This window comes from Cryptomeria japonica, chromosome 9, assembly GCF_030272615.1.
Source record: "Cryptomeria japonica chromosome 9, Sugi_1.0, whole genome shotgun sequence".
Classification (NCBI taxonomy): Eukaryota; Viridiplantae; Streptophyta; class Pinopsida; order Cupressales; family Cupressaceae; genus Cryptomeria; species Cryptomeria japonica.
Genome location: NC_081413.1, coordinates 749,973,799 through 749,995,013, shown reverse-complemented (window position 1 = coordinate 749,995,013; position 21,215 = coordinate 749,973,799). Strand labels below are relative to the sequence as shown.

At 38.0% G+C, this 21,215-nt stretch overlaps 1 protein-coding gene across 2 annotated transcripts in view; it reads right to left on the bottom strand.

The window, feature by feature from the left end:
• Nucleotides 1-10,600: 10,600 nt before the first annotated feature.
• Nucleotides 10,601-21,215, bottom strand: part of LOC131064648 (uncharacterized) — an 81,418-nt gene continuing 70,803 nt past the window's right edge. The window contains exons 6-7 of one of the 2 annotated variants that reach the window (XM_057998869.2): nucleotides 11,432-11,491; nucleotides 10,601-10,964 (exon numbers count right to left, since the gene is read on the bottom strand). In XM_057998869.2, coding sequence (XP_057854852.2) covers nucleotides 11,468-11,491 — 24 coding nt within the window. In that variant the 3' untranslated portion in view covers nucleotides 10,601-10,964; nucleotides 11,432-11,467. The remainder of the gene's footprint in view (nucleotides 10,965-11,431; nucleotides 11,492-21,215) is intronic. The other variant, XM_057998868.2, reaches the window with a different exon arrangement.

Below are 21,215 nucleotides of genomic sequence, written 5' to 3'. Positions count from 1 at the left end.
TCTGCTAAGTTCAATATTGCTATGTCCAGGTACAAAAATTTTGTAAGCTTTAGAGGTTTCACTATATCCAACAAAGATTCCTTTTCTTCCAGAGGGTTCTAGTTTTGTCCATTTCTCTTTAGGTATGTGAAAGTAAACAGGGCAGCCAAATATTCTAAAGTGGGTGATATCTGGCTTTATCCTGGTGAAGACTTCTTCAGGGGTCTTGTCTTCAATGTGGGAAAGAGGACATCTATTTTGTATGTAAACAACAACGTTGGAGGCTTCTACCCAAAGGTGAGTTTCTAAGTTCTGATCAAGTAGCATGTCTTTGGCTGCTTCTACAATGGTTTTATTTTTCCTTTCAGCAACCCCATTTTGTTGGGGGTTGTAAGGAACAATGAACTCCCTCTTAATCCCAGCTTCTTTACAAAATACCCTAAAGATGTCTGAGGTATATTCTCTCCCATTATCGGTTCTTAGGACTTTTCTTTTCTTTTCGGAGGAGTTTTCAGAGAGGGATTTGAATTCCTTAAATCTCTTGAGAATCTCTTCATATTCTTTACGTTTAAGGAAGTAGATCCAGGTCTTCCTGGAGAAGTCATCAATGAATATTACATAATAAAGGAACCCTCCTAATGATGGTACAGACATTTGCCCACATAGGTCAGAATGAACTAGTTCCAAAACATTGCTCGTTTTCCTAGAACTATTCTGAAAGGAACTCTTAGTATTTTTGCCTAGGGCACACCCCTTACATGTACCGGAATGGTATTGTTTTAACTTAGGCAAACCAATTACTAATTTTTCCATTGAACATAAAGCACGAAAATTTAAATGACCTAATCTTCTATGCCAAATTTCATTAGAATCTGCAATCTCATGAAGTAGGGCTAGGTTAGATTCAGTACATACCTTGTACAAATAGCCTTTTCTATGTCCTAGGGTTATAGCCTTCTTGATGGAAGAGTTTTGTGGCCATATTAGAACTTTACCATTCATGAAGGTTATTTTGTACCCATCATCTTCAAGTGTAGATATGGAGATTAAGTTCCTCTTGATGCCAGGAATGAATAGGACTCCAGTGAGTTGGAGAGACATGCATGTCTTCACCTTAATGGTGTAGGTATCGATGCCTTTCACTAGATGTGCAGAGTCATCACCAATGGTTACTTCTTCATCAGCTTCTTCTAACATGAAATCCAATAATTCTCTATACCCAGTGATGTGTCTTGAAAACCCACTGTCAATGATCTAGGTGTTAGATTTATTGGATACTTGGTTAGAGAGGGCACAGTAGAATACATGCTTCTCAGAGTCATATTCTTCCCTTTTCACTTTTGCAAATGTAGCTTGTTGTTTGATTCTATCTGGACATCTTGCTGCATAGTGTCCATATTGATCACACCTAAAGCACTGAATGTGAGAGTTGTCTTTCTTAGATGACCCTTTCTCATGTCGGTTCTTTCTCTTCTTGAAATGTTTCTTCTTGCTTTTCTTGTTGGAGTTGGTATTTAGAACATGGAGATCTTCATCTATGTTCTTTTGCTTGATCCCCTTCTTATTTAACCTTGACTCCTCTTGAAGACAACCTGCTCTTAGCCTATCAAATTTTGGATATTTAGCCCTTGCACTAATGCCTTGGACGAATGTTTCACATGTACTAGGCAACCCATTTAAAGCAATGAGCGTTAGCTCTTTGCTCTGGATCTCATATCCAAGCGTTGCCAATTCATCCCTTAGGGCTGATATCCGCATAAAGTATGCATTGATTGACTCTCCTTTGTTCATACTTCTATGATTTATTTCCCTTTTTAGAATCAGGGTTCTACTTGTGTTGTTTATCCCGAACACACTTTCGAGTGCTTTGAACATATGGTAGGCAGTCTCATGCTTTGTTATTATTGGCATAATGTGATTTCTCACTCCATTGAATATGATCTTCATGGCTTTTTCATTTCCCTCGATCCATGTCGATTTGTCAGGTTCATTCTCAGGTTCTTTAGATTCAACTCTTACAAATGATTCAACTTTATTCTCTTTTAGAATCATCTTAATTCTGAATTTCCATGCTAAGAAATTGTCGCCTCCTTCAAGTCTATCCTGAAATCTGATAGGGTTAGCCATGGAAATGTGATGTCTATATCCTCAATTTGAACTTCTCAAATTTGAATGCCTTAGGTTCGATCAACCTGGCTCTGATACCGTGTAAAAGTATTCAAATTTATGTTCAAAAGTGGAATGTTAAGGATTTTGTCTTTCTTTTAATTCCTTAGACACTATTCAATGCTATTAATGTATGCTCTCTAGTTATTTCTGATTATGAACTGAAACTTTTTTGTTTGTAGGTGGCTATAGATAATATTTATTGATTTCTATATTTCTCCAGCATTCTTCACAGTACATATATATAGGCATTGCCTTGTAAGATCAAGGCATGCATTGATCGGACATGTCTCATGACATGTCTTGATCAAGGGTGGTGCCTCTTCATAATGCAAACCGATAACTATCGGTTAATATAAATGTCGATACATAACAAATGATAATCGATGCCAATCGGTTTGTGATTTAATGCGGTTTGATTATCATTGTAACCGATAATGAATCGGTTAGTTTCTAATGCAATTTTAGTTATCATTAACCGATCACTAATCGGTTTATTCTTAATGCTATTTCATAGTAATCGATGGTAAATGCAACCCGATTATGGATCGGTATAAGAGCAAAAAAATGTTAATACGATAACTATTGTAGTTATCATATGACAACTAGAATAGATATGCGATTACAATCACAACATATAAATGAAATCACTGCATAGCAAATACGATCATATCTCGATCAATGATAGAAATGCTTATAAAGATGATTATGATGTCTACCATTAGCATGTAGATTTATCAATAGGACAAATGATTGAATGAAAGACTTCATTTATCTCTCATTCAATCATTTATCTTACCGAAGCTACATTGTTTCAACACATTCATCCCCAACTACCATCTATCCAAACTAAAATCAACTTTAAATCATGCTCATTCACTTAATCAAATCAATCTTAGTCATCCATTAACCAACTACCAACATTTATTTTCACTTCCCTAATTAATTCAATTTCAAATTCAAACTCCCCCATTTAATACTAGCCATTAATTTAAAATGAATCTCAACCCTCCATTCCTTGAATCCCCACTCTATAAATATATCTTCCTCAACTAAATAATACAAGAGGAATCCTTATACAAATACATGCTACCACCCTTCAAAACTCCATGAAAGTAACTTTACATCCAAACGCATTAAGAGCACATCCAATCACTAACATTTGTATTGGTTTTTTAATCCATTTGAGTTTGCATCCCTTGTTTAATATTGGTAAGACTTGAAGTAAAATTCAACTCTATTTGTGTTTCCTTGTTTATTCCTATTGAATTATAAAGCAATATTAGATATATAATTGGATAAATATATTAACACGTGTTATTAAGCTCATTACTAAGGATGACAACAAGACTCGGGTTAAGAATCGAAAATCCATTACTTTATTAAATATTTTTTATAATATTTTGGCAAGTTGATAAGGTTCTCCCTAAAATCATTGCCTCGGTACAAATTGGTAAGGCATGACTATGGGCAACATCCAATAGAAAAATTATGTGTGTGGTTCTTACTAATTTGGAAAAGATTTGTGATAGCATTTAGTATTTTATCCTATTGATGTTGAAGATCATTGGTTCAAAGAGCTTTTTTTAAGTGTAAAGTGCTTTTCCAAGATACATTTTAATATCAGTGGAAATTGAAGTATGCCATCTAGCTCCTTTGGTCTTTGTTTCATTATTGCTTAGCATTATGTGCTTAGGCATTTGCCTATAGGCCTTCCCATTAAAAGCAATTTTTTTGCCAAATCATTTCAACTTAACTAAAATCCAATTTGTTGATGGCACTTTATACTTACTTTTAAGAAGGAATTTTTTTTAGCAATTGACTACTAGAATTAATATATTGTTCTACTTCAAGGTCTAAGGTATAGGATTGCTATTCACAAATCTATGGTGTTGGATTGAGTTAACTCTCTTTATGATTGAATTGGGAATATAGTTGTTTCCTAATAATTTTTTTACATTTCTCAGTATCACTTTTAAATTGAACTCTTATTTTAAAGATGTGAAATTAGGTCTATGGCAACATTAGTAAGAATGGCAAATAAAAAGGGGATGTTTGTGCCCTTTGGTTAGCAGGTTTCATATTTGCTAGAAATCACTATCTTCTTACAATATTTATTATGCTTCTTGTATGTTATTTGGTAGATCTCATATTAGTAAACTGGATAAAAAGGTAAACATTTTGTGATATGATGGGAAGGGTAACAAAAAAGGCATGATGTAGCTCGGAATGTAACAGTAAACATGACACAAGATTTAAGTGGAAATATGCAAAGATTCAAGGTGTTGCTTTAGCAGTCAAATGGGTTTTGCAAGTGTTGGTTTAGTAGTCGAATGGGTTTTGAAAATCTTAATGTACGTGAGCCTTGGATGGAAAACCCTTGTTAGGCATAGCATCACTCAGGGAGTCACCAACGAGAAGTATGATTGAATCAACTTTCATCATTAGATCTTATGTTCAGCTTGTTTATAGTAAAGCCAACAAGGTCAATTATCTTTAGGCCAATATGGAAGGAACAGGTGCCAATTAAACACCTCATTTTTAGGAATGATGTTCACTTAATTTGGGTCCTATTGCCATACATTCGAATCTATTTGGTGGAACTTAGCTTATAAAAACAAGAAATTAGCTAATTTTACAAGTATGAAATGTTTTTCTAAAAAAATTCATGATGGCAAAGTTATTCCTTCAGTTGATCTAATGTTGGTTTTTGAAGTATCAAAGGGCATATTAAATACTTGCCAAGTCTTTGAGTGCATTTCTTGCTAAGAGAAAGATAAATTTGGAACTTAAGTTTGGGACAATTTAAGGTGGCTCAAATGCCCTTCTCTTAGATGTTTCTACCAGGTAATATGTTTTTTTATTATTAAAGCAGTGTTAACTAGGGCACTGACCCTTAACATAGCCAAAGACTATCAACATTACAAAAACAACAGACAAGGGTGTTGACCCTTAAAAACATTGCCCAAAGGCAATAAAAGAAACAAAAAAAACAAGGGTATGAACCCCAGACAAACCAAGGTCAAACCTGCAACAACCCAAAACCCAGCTCAAAGGTGGTGAGAATCATCCAAGCCAAGGCAAATTTGGGGAAAGGGGGAAGATTTTCCCTTCCGCCTGCGACGAACCACGGTCCAGGCAATACTATCATTAAGACCATCAAAAGAAGGATTGGGCGAGGAGGGCCCTGTAGAGCTACAGTCAACATCAACAGCAAACTGTTGCAGCAAAACATCAGCAAGTCAATATGTTGCTACAACAGAACAACATCAGGAGCAGGTTCAGCAGGAGTGGATCAATGATGTAGAACATGAGCAGCAATCGTAAGGCTAGAGGAGACCAAGTCAGTAGCACCGAAGGGTTCAACAAAAGCTTCAACAGCCAGTAAGAGGCACAACCTCATCCCGGGATGAGTCATCCACCCGAGAGGAGCCATCAGTATCAACAGCATTGACCATCAAATGATCAGCAATAGCGTCCTTCCACCAAGTAGCAGAGCCTTTGTGTCAAGAGAGAGAACAATCCGAAGCCAAGTGACCCATAGAGAAGCAGCTTTGACAGCGAAAGGAAAGACTCTCATAATCCAATGATTGAGTCCATGGCCTATCCCCAACCATAAAAACCACATCCCAGAGGCTTGGAAATGTCAACGTTAATTAATATGCGGGCGAAGGTAGAATGACCCATGAAGGACATGGCATCATCAACCTTCAAGAATCAACCAATGGAGTTACCAATGGCCTCATAACATGAGTGCTCCCAAAAACGAAGAGGAAGGTTAGGTAGGCGAACCCAAACCAGACGCACATTGAGTGGTTCGATAAAGGGATTAAAGGAAGTTGTCCAAAGTTTGGTAGAGAGAGAGTGATCTCCCCAAGCCCATAGCTTGCCCAACACCAAATCACAATTGTGGGAAGAAGCAAAAGCAACAATGAAAAAGCCTTTAGCACAAGGGAAAAGCTCAATGCTACAGGCAACCAAAGGTTTCCAAGAAATACTCACCCAACCATGGAGATCTAGGAGAGAAGGCCAAAAACCCGTAAATCTACATACCAACGATGTGCGTTGGTAGTAATCAATATTCTCAGCAACTTCCAGACCACACACCACCACAGGAGAGATCTTGGCACAAGGAAAAAGGCAGATCCCCTTGGCAAGATGAGCAGCAGATCTAGCCACACAAGCAAAGCTACACCCACCTGCAGAAGGTCTGGAAACCTTAGAACCCACAATATTGGCAACAACAATGACACCAGAGAGAGCAGCGCCAGAACCCATGACAACACCCTCAGCAGAATGGGAGGGGGCATGCAAGCCATCCAGAGAATCAAAGACCACAACATCCCCAACAGACAGGAGGGTAGTAGCGACAACAATAGCACCAGACACAACGCCCCCAGGAAGGGCATCCACGGGGGTGTCACCCAATGCCTGAGCATAAGCACAAACGACCAGTTCAACGATTGCATAAGGCAAGGCCGATGTTGAGACAACAAGTGGACTGCCGACACAGGGAGCAGCGTGCGAACCAAGGAGAGATTAGTTCAAACCAGGAGCACCAACATTCAAACAAGCCTGGGCGAGAATGGGAGTCGTTGCAGCCAGCGAGAGCGACATGATGGAATCTTCTATCCTTCTCCCAAGATTATATTCTAAGACTTGATCTTCGGTGGGAGTTCATTGAACCTTATAGACAGCTTGATAGGTGTTTGATTTTTCGGTTATCTTGTATGAAACCTAGGAAATCTTGTTTGGGGAGTTTAGTTATGCATGAGAAATTACTTGGTTCTACTCTAGTACTTGTTGGATTAACATTGTTCTATGCTCTACTTTGATAATATTGAGTCTATTGTTCATGTATGTTTTGAGTGGAAACTCTTTTATTACAATTTGGTCTAAGACTGCAAGAAAAATATAGAATTAATTAGTAATTAGTAGTAGCATGGATGTCTTTTACGTTTTTTGTAAAGCTTTGGCTTGAAATGTCTGATAAGACTTTGTCATTCCTTTGAAACTCCAGAAATTTCTGTGTTCCAATGTAATAGGAGGTTTGACGTTCACCTTAAGGTTCCAAAAGTTGAGTTAAAAAATTACTTGAATACAGGTTCTTTGACGATTCAGCAAGACTACTTATTCTGGACTAGTTTTTTCACGAGTGTGGCCCATATGCTTGACTACTATGAGTGTGTGACATTGAGCGAGGGCTGGAGTGTGACAAATAATCAGCATTATGAGAATAATTTAGTGTTTTTAGCACTGTCAGGAATGTGGAAGAAGTTGGCTTTGATGAACTTGTTGGTATTGGGAATAATGAGTTGAATATGAATTATTTTGCTCCAGCTAAAACTGCTGACATTTTTTCTTAATTATCTTCAGGGATATGCAGACAGACTTGCCAGAAGGCAAGAGGTTGTAGAAAATGTACTTTATCAGATGTCTATGGATGGGAGTGGTGGTGAGAAGTATGACCTTCAGTGGTTTTTGAGTCTTCCCTGGCTAAGATTCATTTCTCTTCTTGAAGTTATAGTGGTGTCTACGCAAGTTGAGAAGAAATGCTCAAGGAGAAGCATGTCAAAAGTATGATGACGCAAGTGCACACTACCGTAGACCATCTTGATGCTAAGAACCAGAAGTCTGACCAATGTAGAGTGACCTATTCCTTCCTTCAAGGGCTCTGTGGATGCAACTTGTAAAAATCTTTTTGTATGATTGTCTTTCATGTTCAGCTGTCATTTGGAAATTGTAGATTTTCTCATGCATGGCTGTCTTTTATGTTCAACTGTCGTTGGTTCACTAAGTGTAGACTTACGGTAAGAAAAGGAAATATCAATTTGCATTAGAAGCTAGTTATGACTTCAGCTATGCATGTCAAGTCTTGTAAACTGCTATTATTAAATGGGCTGTAGAAATGAAATGTGATAGACTTTTGCCAAGCATTTAATCATATCATTTCAATCGGAGATGATTCATTTAGAATTTGTCAAGCACGCATTATTTAAAATTATCCACTTCTCTCTACAAGAATATCATTTAGGGAAAGACCGTCTACAAATTTAACAAGTTCTAGGAACCCTGGCCGGTTAATCTAAGATGTCTTAACTGCCAGAACAAAAATGGTTGTTTTAAAAGGTGAGATCTTAATTAAGGGAGATCTCTATAGTTGCATAACCCAGCAATATGATGCACCACATTTAGCTAAGCATATGGTTTGCACAATTTTCTTTTAAGACTTGTACAAACTTCATCAAGAAGTTTCTGAAAATCTAACATCTGGGCATGGGTTTTGCACAAGTTCCTCATTTAGAATGTATGGGTTCTACTTGGACATTTCCTCAAAATTGTACTGTGGATCACAAGCATCATACAACCTAGATGTTTTGAATATCTCGATGCTATTGAAATACCTTACAATTTCAAAAACACGAAGTTTTTCTCTTTTTTTCTACATTTGTTTTAAATCTGATTTTTTCAAAAAATCTTATACCTTTGGTTTGCCAATTTTTACCCCAAAAGATTTTTGCTGCTATGGTATGACCAATAACATGTGAATTGTCACTTAAAAGAAAATCTATGTCAAATAAAGAAGGTTGATTTACGCCTGCATATACCAAACAATTGTAAAAACACTACCTCTGTGAGAACCCTAGAAACGGGACTCACCCAGACTCGGCGAGTCCGAGTACGAGTCATGCTCGGCGAGTCCTAGGGGCATAGACTCGGACTCGTCCGAGTCTGGCGAGTAAAATCGCCAAACTCACCGAGTTGGCGAGTTTGGCTCAAACTCGCCAAACTCGGCGAGTCCTGAGCCCCAAACTCGGCTACTGCCTAGCTTAAGTAAAATGACAAAAAAAAAACATTTTAAAAAGTTTTTTTTAAATGAATGGTCTCATCTTTTTTCACCACAACCTCCGCCTGAGAATGAGAAAAATTAGGGTTACAACATGTCAGCCAATGGAAAAATAACACCCGACGCCTTTATTCAATAATAAGTTTTTTTGGCCTTGCAGGGCGCTGCCCCTCGACCCCGCCCTGTATCGCAACAGGGAGCGCGCAAGGGGCGCTGCCCCCAAACCCCCATCGAAAAATATGGGGGGAAACTACGTCGATAGAAGTAGGGAAAATTTAATCTCCGAATCTAACACTGATTGGATCGACCAGGTAGATATAGAGGCTGAGACTGTAGCCATGGCATAGGAGGAGCGAAGAGCACGAGAACAGACAGGAGATTCAGAGGCAGATAGTGACACGGATGTTCCTGATGTTGGTGAGCATGGCATGGTGTCACGGGGAGCGGCCATGGCTGTCCAATCATCCAGGACCTACCTTAGATGCCTTCGCAGGGGGCCGGGGCCGGAGGGTGCTGCCATGCAGGTTCTCTGAGCCATAGGCTTGTAGTTGTATTTACCTTTGGTATTTGTATGAAACATTTGATGATCATCATATGATGACATGTATTTTTTATTCCATGAGTTTTGTAATATTGTATACATTTGACAATATTTATATATCTATGTTTGTTATTTTCTTCAGCTACAATTTGCATTTATGCTTATGTGATTGATGTATACTTGTGTATGTAAACAAATGAGCCGAGTTTGATGATGTTATTGTGTCTTTAAGGTGTATTCAATAAAGGGTGTCTGAAACAAGTTTTAAATCTTTAAAAATCTCTAAATTTCTTGAGTTTTTCACTTTCCCAAGTCTGGAGCCAAATCTAACACCGAGTCCCGAGTCCGAGTCCGAGTCGGCCTTGCCGAGTCCAAGCCGAGTCCGAGTCCCGTTTCTTTGATGAGAACATCTGCTTATCCAGTATTTACTGTGTTCATCAATATTACTGTTATTATTCTTATTGTTGCAATCTGGTAGCAAACAAATGTAAGTCTGATTAATTTAAAGCTTAAACCAAGTTTTTAATGCTCAAATTTATTTTGAGACACTGTATTATTGCCAAAATTGATTAAGCTTGACTTGAAACAATTGATGTTCACAAACCCTTCTTAGGTGAAGATATAGTTGTCACCTTTTAAATTTTAGCTGGGCATCAAAAAAAAATTAACCCTTGAAAAAAATGGTGATAGCATTTGAAAAGACTCTAAAAATCTAAGAAACAACATTAAGAAAAAGCAAACTTGGCTTTTGAGTAATAGAACATGATGCACATTGCAAATATTGTAAATAATTGGAGTCTATGGATAAAAAAAAGATCAAAACGAATTTCATGGAAGCAATTGACCCCAGCCTTAAACCCAACAGAAAAATTATCAAGTATTTTCTACTCTAGGTCTAACTTCACCTTCGTCCAAACAAGCTCTTGGGGAGAAGCTGCTCTACGAAGAACCAAAAAGATGATGACGAAATATCTAGAAAAAGAAACCATATCACTGAAATAATTTTCTTTTTCATTTGTCAACATAAAAGTAATGCCAAACTAAAGGAAACATAAAATAGGCAGGGAAGCTTATGAAAAATAATCTAATTTCGATCAATTTGTAGAAAATTCAACTGTACAATTAAAATTGTTGCCAGTACACAAATAATTGTGTTAGCATTGCAAATTTGCAACCAATAAACTCTCCTAGGCTAATAGAAAAAATCATTTGAACAACACTCACCTTCTCAAAATATCTACTTTTAAACAAATAACAAATAGTAACAAGCCATGGAGAGCCACACCATTAACAAAGGATGTTAGTTCCTATGGCTTTTAAACATTGCTGCAGGATAAGCTATTGAGCATCTTCTTGCACAGGCATTTGAGATGATATGCCATGGCGCTTGAAAAACTCTCTAAATCCATAGGGACTCACATCATAGTTGAACTGCAAGCCACATAAACAACATGAAACATGAGATACAAAAATACCTTTCATTTATATATCACCAATTTCAGTTACTGCAATTTGCTTCTTCACGATAACTGACTGTTTTTTAGTTTTTAGCCAATATGTATGCAAACCAAATTTTTACACACTTTTGTTATCATTTAAGGAATACAAGTAGACCAAAATAAAGAACTTTGAACAAATAGCTTTTCACTGAAGAGAATGGTTTAGACTGTTGATTTAATAATGTTATATTATAGCCAACCTATTATATTTTGTTGGCATCAGGTAACGATGTAAATCTTTATGTTGGTTGGCAACTGTTGTATAACCAAGAACAGTATGCATTGTCATTTAGAAAGCAAGTCTATTTCAGATAAGATAGGCTGATTTGAGCCTTGTAAAGACACTTCCTATATGAGAGCATCTGCTTATCTGGTATTTGGCATGTTCATTCTTATTACCATTGTAGTGTAGAATAAGTAACAAACATTCTGGCATCATAGCTTTTGTAAACTTGACACCTGTATGTGCAAAAATTGAACCTTAGAGGCTAGAAAAAGAAATTGTACCATCTACTTGAAAAATAATTGAATCAATAATCGAATGAAATTGAATTAATTAATAATGAATATACAAGCGTATATAAAGGAATTACAAGACGGTGTTCTAAAAAGAACGAACCGTTAAACTAAAGCTTAAAAAAGCTTAAAACGCTAAATAAGGCTAAAAAGCTTAAAACTAAAAAGCAAACTATGCGATCTTATAAAAGAAGCAATAGTTGACTAAACGAACTAAAAAGCTAAATAAGTCGATAACTAAGATGACGAACTAAAAAGCTAAATGACTAACTAAATAACCATTAATAGAACCACTAAAAAGGTAACTGACTAAAAGAGTTAATTACTCTAATACCCTCCCTTAATGGTCATTGTATCAACTAAGTACCCAACAAAAGACACTGTAAGTCTTTTGATCACAAACACAAGAACACTGCTACTGCAGAGAGCCTCCCAAGATATGCAAAGTGGTAATGACCAAGAATAGTTGATTTCGGATGACTGATGTAACCCTCACACGCGAATTACAGAGCCTGAAACCACGATTTTGAGGAAAAATTGGCAAACCCTCTAAAGAGCAACAAACATAATTTTAGCAAAAACCGCAAAAACTTTTGCAGAAGAATACTGAGCACTATTTGCTCCAGCAACTCCAAAACAGACTGCAAGATACCACGGTTGCAGATGTCTGCCCCGGCAACTCCAGGTGCGACCCAAACTTGACTACAACAAAAAGCACGATTTTTTGTGGAAAAAACTATCAAACCGTAAAACAAGGACCCTCCAAAAGAGAATTCACGATTTTTGAGGAGAGAATGGAAAAAACCAAGAAATCTGAGGTTACAAATCATCGCTTTTGTGGAAAAATGGTAAAATCCAAATAACCAAAATCCCACGCGAACATTGTGGATTACAGATGATAATTTTTAAAGAAAAAATTATAAACCATGTTGTAAAGGGTGAAAAATTATGGTTTCCACCACAAGAAGGAAGAAAACCGCTAATTTTTGCTTGGAGACCTTTACATTTAAAAGAGGGGTTGAATCTAGTAGATTTAGTCACAAACAAACAAGGATAAGGACTGAAAATACTGATTGGATTCAAGGTTGAGAATTTGTTTGCCCTCTTTTGTGAGTTGAATTGCTGAAATTAGGGTAAAGTGCTGAAAATGAAGGTAAAAGCACAGAAACAGCGAGCTACAGTCGTTGGATTGAGGCACACACCTAGATCTGAGAAATATAAGCAGACTCGAATCTGATCCCCAAAGGAGCTCCTGATTTTTTGAGACCATGGTGAAATTGGCCCTAGTCCTCCAAACTTTTCGCACACCAAAGGGGGATTGATTTGTCATTGTAAATAATGTCGATTTTGAAGATCGCAGCTCCTTACCTGTTTCCTGCACACAAAAAGAAGGGGAAATAGGTTGGGAATAGGGGGTTTGCCTAAGTCAAACCCCGATTGAGGAATCAAACTTTGAATGAAATGTTGCAAATACTAAAATAAATAATGGAAAGATATACCTCAGACCTACAATGACTGATAATGATGCTTTACTTCTTGAATGTAACCACATGTTGTATGAAATGGCATGAACGTGACAAAACCCTAATCACATACACATGCTCGCATATGATTGATGTAATGTTGCTCCACAATTGATGAATGAAGAAAATGCAGTCTTGAAGAACTCTAGAAATGCTTGATGATGAATGCTTCAATGCTTGAAAGATAGAATGCTTGATGGGTGCCTTATACTTCTCCTATTATCCTCCTGTATATCGAAATGAGGGGGGAAAGCCTCCTTATATACTAACCCATTGAAAAACATGTTAATTTTTTTTAGAATAAAATTTTCCTAAGTTAATTATTAGTGCTCAATCATGTAATATATTGTATCCTAAGTTTCTAGTTAGAAACTTTCTATTTGTAAATTCTTTGTACTTTATTTATTGAGCGTTCTTGCTCATTGTAAATACAATCTAAATTTTACCAATTATTTAGTGTAATATGGTATCAGAGCCTCATATGTAAAAAAATCGTTTTTCTAATAATTTCTCTTCAAGAAATTTTTTAAGATTTTGAAAAACGTTTTTCGAGCAAAGATTTTTGATAAAATAATTTTCTAAAAAATCGTGTTTTAATTCGCAAGTCTATCATTTTTGCGATCTTTGTGCTCTTCGTAGGAGTTTTCAGCCCGACGCAACACCATTGCTCTGCGCACGACGCGAACTGGCCTTTTTTTTGCTCATGATCTTCATTTTCGCGATTTTTACCCACAATTTTGTGCTTCGTGATCTTTTTTCCCTGCAGTCCTTTTTTGTGTGACGCAATTTCGCGATTTTCTGCAACAAATAAAAATCGCAACACGTTTTTTCTGTGGCGACTCTCAGTTTGCGCCTAACGGCTAGGGTTTTTTGGCGATTTTGGTTTGTTCCGCAACGCGACTTCGCATTTTGACTACGGATTTCGTATTTTGTCTTCCGGCTTCTCTGCATTTTTGGCACCTAGTTGGTGGTTCTTTTACCCGCAACGGACTTCATTTTTTCTGTGTATTTGGGCTAGGGTTTTATAAAACCTTCGGAATTTTGCCAAAATTATTTTTTTAATCACAGATTCCTTGTGGGTTTTTTGAAACCTCAACTGGGTCGTTGTCATATTTTTCTGGGTGCATTGTTTTTCGTGCCTTGGTTTTTGTGCCCACGAATTTGACTCGAAATTTGTGCCACCCATACAATTTTTTTGAAATCTGTACATGCTTTTGCCTCTGTTTCAGATTTATGTCCTTTCAGATTTTCTCGTTTTTTGTGCATTGGGGAACGTGCAAGATGGCATCATTGACCAACTTCATGTTGGAAGGCAGTAAGTGATTTAATAGAAAAAATTATAACACTTGGAAGCAAGGCATGCTGACTATTTTTTAATATCGCCGCCTTAATGATTTGGTTTTGGGAAAAGAATCTCGTCCTACCACAGCCGGATCAAATCAAGACAAATTTGATGATCGCAATCGTGAAGCCGTCATGCTCCTTGAGCTCTCCGTCACAGATGACCAGTTACCTCAAATTCCTTCTAGCAAATCAGCATCAGAAATCTGGACACATCTAAAGGAATTGCATGAGACATCCAACAAAAGTCAAGCATTCTTCCTGAAAAACCAGTTGTTCTCCATCATGATGGATGAACGCATGTCCTTACAAGAACATCTCACGAAGATTAAGGACATTCGAGATCAGCTCGAAGCTATTGGTCGGAAAATGGAGGAAGAGGATATGGTAGCCATAACCCTAAAGAGTCTACCAAAATCCTATGAGCACTTCACAGAAACTCTCAACATTACATCTACGAATGTTGATCTGAAATTTCCAGAGTTATGCACCAAACTTCTACAACAAGATCGTTGGAAACAACAGTTTGGTAGCGGTGCCACTTCATCCTCCTCTGAACAAGCCTTTGCAGCCAAATCCTTTCACAAGGATAAAGGCAAAGCTTAGTCCTCTCAGTCATCTCAACAAAAGGGCTCCAGTCAATCTCAGGAAGGTTCGAAAAAGAAAAAGGTTCAGTGCAATTATTGTCACAAATATGACCATATGATCAAGGATTGTCGCAATTGAATAGCTTCCGAACAGCGGAAGCAAGGGGGGTCTCAACCTAAAGCCAATGTCGCTAAGCACACAGAGCAAAAAGAGTCTGCCTTTTACGCCTTCGTGGCTAAAAGACTTGCAGACCACGTGAAGTCTTCTACCTAGTATATAGATTCTAGTGCTTCTCGACATTTCACTCACAGGCGTGATTGGTTTACAAAATTCTCCCCCTATACTGATTTAGTCACATTTGGAGGAGGTGAAGAGTATAAAGTTGTCGGTGTTGGTGTTGGAAATAAGCCACACTCGGACCGACGATGGATTGGTCCAAGAGGGGCCAGTAGCTCAGTGGTAGAGCACTCTAGCAGCGTATGGAAGGTCCTAGGTTCGAGTCCTAACTGGTCCATGTCTCAACATGGTATCAGAGCCAGGTCCAAGCTAGGAGCCCCAAGCACACGAGAAGTGTGGCTTAAGGGGGGGTGTTGGTGTTGGAAATAAGCCACTCCCAGACCGACGATGGACTGGTCCAAGAGGGGCCAGTAGCTCAGTGGTAGAGCACTCCAGCAGCGTATGGAAGGTCCTAGGTTCGAGTCCTAGCTGGTCCATGTCTCAACAGTCGATAAGGGCAACATTCAGATATAGTCTGGTGGGAGGAATCTCATATTCCTCAATGTATACTACTTCCTGGCATGGAGTTGAACCTTCTCTCAGTGAGTCAAATCATGCAGCATTCTCCTCAGCTTGATGTCATCTTCAGTTTACATAAGTGTTCAATTGTTGATCGTGTGATTCTCTTGAGCATGCTTTCGCAACTAAATCATCAACTATCACCAGTCAATGGCATTAGCAATATGGTCACCTGAACATTCACTATCTTGCTCAGCTTGTTCAGGAAGATTTAGTACAAGGCCTACCTGATATTCAAACTCAGAATTAGCGAGTTTGTGAAGCTTGTCAGGCTAGTAAGCAGCACAAGACACCATTCAAGGATGGTGACTCATGGCGAGCATCTAAGGTACTACAGTTAGTCCATGCCGATGTATGTGGTCCAATGAATACTCCTTCTGTTACTGGGTGCTGGTATTTCTTACTTTTTGTTGATGATTACAGTCGTAAAATGTGGGTGTACTTTCTTAGACAGAAATCAAATGTGTTTCCTGTATTTCAGAAATTTAAGGCCTTAATAGAAAAATTGCGAGCACACAACACTATTCTGGCAGTCTTCCGAGGTCACGCGAGTAAACAAAAATTGGCACCCAAAAAATCATGAAAACCCTAGGCAGATTTCAAACCTGCAAAAAAAATCCGCAAACCTTGCAAAATAAATCACCCACGAACCGCCAAAAAACCCACGATTTTACAAACAAGGAAGCCACAAAAAACTCCAAAGATTTTTTCCATAAAAATCAAAAAAAATTCTGGAAAAATATTCCAAGTAGAAGGCCTACGAATTTTTTATTAAAAATAATTTTATCAACTCACTCCGATACCATGAAAAATAACTGAATCAATAATCGAATGATATTGAATTAATTAATAACGAATATACAAGTGTATATAAAGGAATTACAAGACGGTATTCTAAAAAGAACGAACCATTAAGCTAAAGCTTAAAACTAAAAAGCAAACTATGCATTCTTGTAAAAGAAGATATAGTTCACTAAACGAACTAAAAAGCTAAATAAGTCAACAACTAAAATGACAAACTAAAAAGCTAAATGACTAACTAAATGACCATTAATAGAACCACTAGAAAGGTAACTGACTAAAAGAGTTAATTATTTATTACTACTACCACCTGGTCTGATATTCATGTTGTATGCTCCACAAAGTGCCACTTGGCTGTTGGCTGGAATATATTGTCGTATACCCTGTTACTACTGTACCTAACAGTGATAGCATATAGTCTACAAATTTTTAAGGTTGCATGGCCAGGTCTGCAATTGTACATTCAGTGTACACCCTAAAAATCATTGTGCACACTGTTATAGTACCAATTGGAAATCAGATTGTGGATATAAGGACTGTAATAAATTGTGAGAATCTGATCCGAATGGATCCGGTAAATAAAAGGTAGTTCAGAGATTTGAATTCCTAACCTCCATCTCCCTATTATCACACTCAACCATTGTGCCACGCAAGCCTTTTGCTATGTATGGTGCGTCAGTATTGTAGAAACAATGGACAGCAAGAAACATCGAAGGCAAAAGGGAAGGCCGGTGGTTCAAACCGCCAACCTCCCTCTCTCTCCTATGCACTCCTAACCGCTAAGATAGGCGGTTCTTTTGGGATAAAAAGGGAACCGAAAGATATATGTAGGCATGAATCGCAGAGGTTTCAAAAACAAAGGGCTTGGGCATACCTGAGACCCTGAATTAACAATAAAATTATATCCTTACAAGCCCAGAAAAGCCATAAATTGGAAGCCCGAAAACTTAAAAGGTTTTAAATGGGTTCTTAAAGATTTTTATTTGATTTTAAAGGTTTTTTTTTTAAGATTTTGTGAGGATAAAATCTATTTGTAAGGGATAAGAATTTTATCTCTAAAATCTTGGCTATAGGCCAAATTAGGCAACTTCTTTGTATAAAAAAGGGGAGTTTGGCTTTGAGAAGACAATGGGGGTTTTGAAAGAGTTGTTGAAGAGCTTGCTGCTCTTATGAACTTAAACCACATTTTTGTAATCCGAGAGCTTGACGCTCTTCTAAACTTGAAGTTTAGTTTTCTATAGAGAGTGGATTTTAATGGTTTTGCAAACCAATCCCTCCTATTTTGTTTAGAGGAAACTAGTGAACTTCAGATATTGTCAGTGTTAGTTTTAGTGATCAGATTAACAATAATGAGCAGGAAATAATAATGCAGAGTCACAAGAATCAAAGCACACAAATAGAAAGGGCACACAACACAAGTCTACCCTGGGAAAACCTCCCTCTTGGAAGAAAAACCCAGCAACAACAGATCCTCAGATCTGATTATTCATTATGAATAAAATTGCAGTCTTACAACACTTATCTCAGGCTAAATACATGTGCAGATATCTTCAGCTTCAAATGACCTTTTGTAATCAGCATAACCATGCCTTCTTCAGTATGAACAATAGACTTAAGTTCGCACCAATCAGAGCAGAGTCGCATCCATAGATCAAGTATCTTCACACCAAAGGAGAGCAGATATATTTCGCACTGTTATTGCAGATCTGATTAGCATATATGATAATTGTCTCAAGATGCATTCTATGTAGCTTTAATATATGAGGATTGGTGCCTTATTGGGTCGGCCCAATAAGGCACTTTTTGGTGCTAAAGTCATTGTACTTTTCTCACATTATATGTGCAAGATAAGGTCGGCCCTATATCTCACTCCATGATTTATTTAGGTTCAGCCCTATCCTGGGCGCTAAGGTAGATGCTACAATCTCACACGTTTGACCTTGCTTGGCGTGTGGAAGAGAAAGGGCCCAGCCCTATCCTAATTTGTGCACATAGATAGGGCCCAGCCCTATTTACACGCCTCCTTAATGAAGAAGGGCCCAGCCCTATAAGGATTCGGATGATGCCTTAAGGCAATCCGAATCCTTTTTATTTTCCTATCCTAGTTACACAAAAACAAAAAACAAAAAACACTCCCTCTTAACTAGGGAGGAAAATAAATACATAGCCAAATTCTCATGCACAAACCCATGGCATGAACATTTACAAGGTTTAGGATTAGGGCCCAGCCCTAATAGTACAATCAATATACAATTTGTGATTTGATCACGCAATTACATTACAATGAACCTTTAAATGATCTTCTCTTGCAATGCCTGCAGAGGATGAAGCCAACGCTTCATTACTTTACACTTTCCTGGGGACCTGCATGTAACACCATGATCTTTCATCATGCATATCCGCAGAGGATGACAAAGACCTTTCCATACGCACACCTGCAATAATTAATACTCAAAGATATATATAACCATGCAACATAAATCATGCACAACCGCAGAGGATACATAAGCTTCTTCACTGAGAAGAAGAACCTGTCACCTTGCACACCGCAGAGGGTGAACTCACCTTGCACTCCGCAAAGGGTGAGAAATAACCGCCACCTTGCACTCCGCAGAGGGTGGAAAGAACTGCCACCTTGCACTCCGCCAAGGGTGGACTCACCTTGCACTCCGCAGAGGGTGAGAGAGAACTGCCACCTTGCACTCCGCAGAGGGTGGACTCACCTTGCACTCCGCAAAGGGTGAGCGAGCACTGCCACCTTGCACTCCGCATAGGGTGGTCCCACCTTGCACTCCACGGAGGGTGGATGATACACCCAATGTATCATGGTTAGTATCATCATAAATAAACATTTTGCAATAGACAAGGAATATACATTAGATATATATTATCAATTCCTCTATTAAACCATAATGATTAGAACCCGAGAATGAAATGAGATATTAAAAGATATTAAGACTCCCTCTAAAACCCTATCTAAATAAAGAATTCACAGACCTGATGATTCATTCTTACTTACGAAGTGGACCCATAGCATCTTAAAAGAGAGAGATGAAAGGTAGACTTTCATAATTAGTCCGATGACAAGATCTAATTGAGGTAGGGCTTCTCCGGTCATGCATGAATGCTTTCTTCAGAGAGACATAATCTGAAAACATTATCTTCAAGAGTAGACATTAGGTTACCTTAAAGACATGATATAGTAAAACAAAACACCAACCCTTACAAACCCTCAACACATAGATTCAGACATATAGATAGAAGACATTTACCTATACTCGGATCCTAATACACATCCATATATATACACTATCACTATTCAACCATGAATACATTGAATATATAAGTGATAGCAGATATATGATAGCAGAAATATATAAGGATGACAGCAAGTATCAAAATAAGTTAAGTTTTAAGGTAGCTTCAAATCACCTACAACTTCACTTACCTATCTCCCTTGAAATAAATTGAGATTCATCACCTTTAAAGGTTCTAAGATACTAAGAGGATGAGGAATCCATTGATGCAGATGAAGGACCTTGACTGTGCATGTAATCATCTGAAAACCCTAGCTGTCACACAGAAGTCCAGGCTGTAAATCTGATCACTACACATGCAAACCTAGGCTCTGATACCAGGTTAGTTTTCGTGATCAGATTAACAATAATGAGCAGGAAATAATAATGCACAGTCACAAGAATCAAAGCACACAAATAGAAAGGGCACACAACACAAGTCTACCCTGGGAAAACCTCCCTCTTGGAGGAAAAACCCAGCAACAACATATCCTCAAATCTGATTATTCATTATGAATAAAATTGCAGTCTTACAACACTTATCTCAGGCTGAATACATGTGCAGATATCTTCAGCTTCAAATGACCTTTCGTAATCAGCATAACCATGCCTTCTTCAGTATGAACAATAGACTTAAGTTCGCATCAATCAGAGCAGAGTCACATCCATAGATCAGGTATCTTCACACCAAAGGAGAGCAGATACATTTCACACTGTTATTGCAGATCTGATTAGCATATATGATAATTGTCTCAAGATGCATTCTATGTAGCTTTAATATATGAGGATTGGTGCCTTATTGGGTCGGCCCAATAAGGCACTTTTTGGTGCTAAAGTCTTTGTACTTTTCTCACGTTATATGTGCAAGATAAGGTCGGCCCTATATCTCACTCCACGATTTATTTAGGTTCAGCCCTATCCTGGGCGCTAAGGTAGATGCTACAATCTCACACGTTTGACCTTGCTTGGCATGTGGAAGACAAAGGGCCCAGCCCTATCCTAATTTGTGCACATAGATAGGGCCCAGCCCTATGTGCCCTTTTACATAAATACATTAAATGGAGATAGGGCCCAGCCCTATTTACACGCCTCCTTAATGAAGAAGGGCCCAGCCCTATAAGGATTTGGATGATGCCTTAAGGCAATCCGAATCCTTTTTATTTTCCGATCCTAGTTACACAAAAAAAAAAAAAAAACAGTCAGCAAAGATTGTATTTGAGCTGAGCTAGAGACTTGGTTGTTGTTTTCGAGAGCAAGAAGTTATTGCTTCTGTATCAGGAAGAGCCTATAGGGCTTGAATCTTCCTAGGAGCGTGTTAATTTG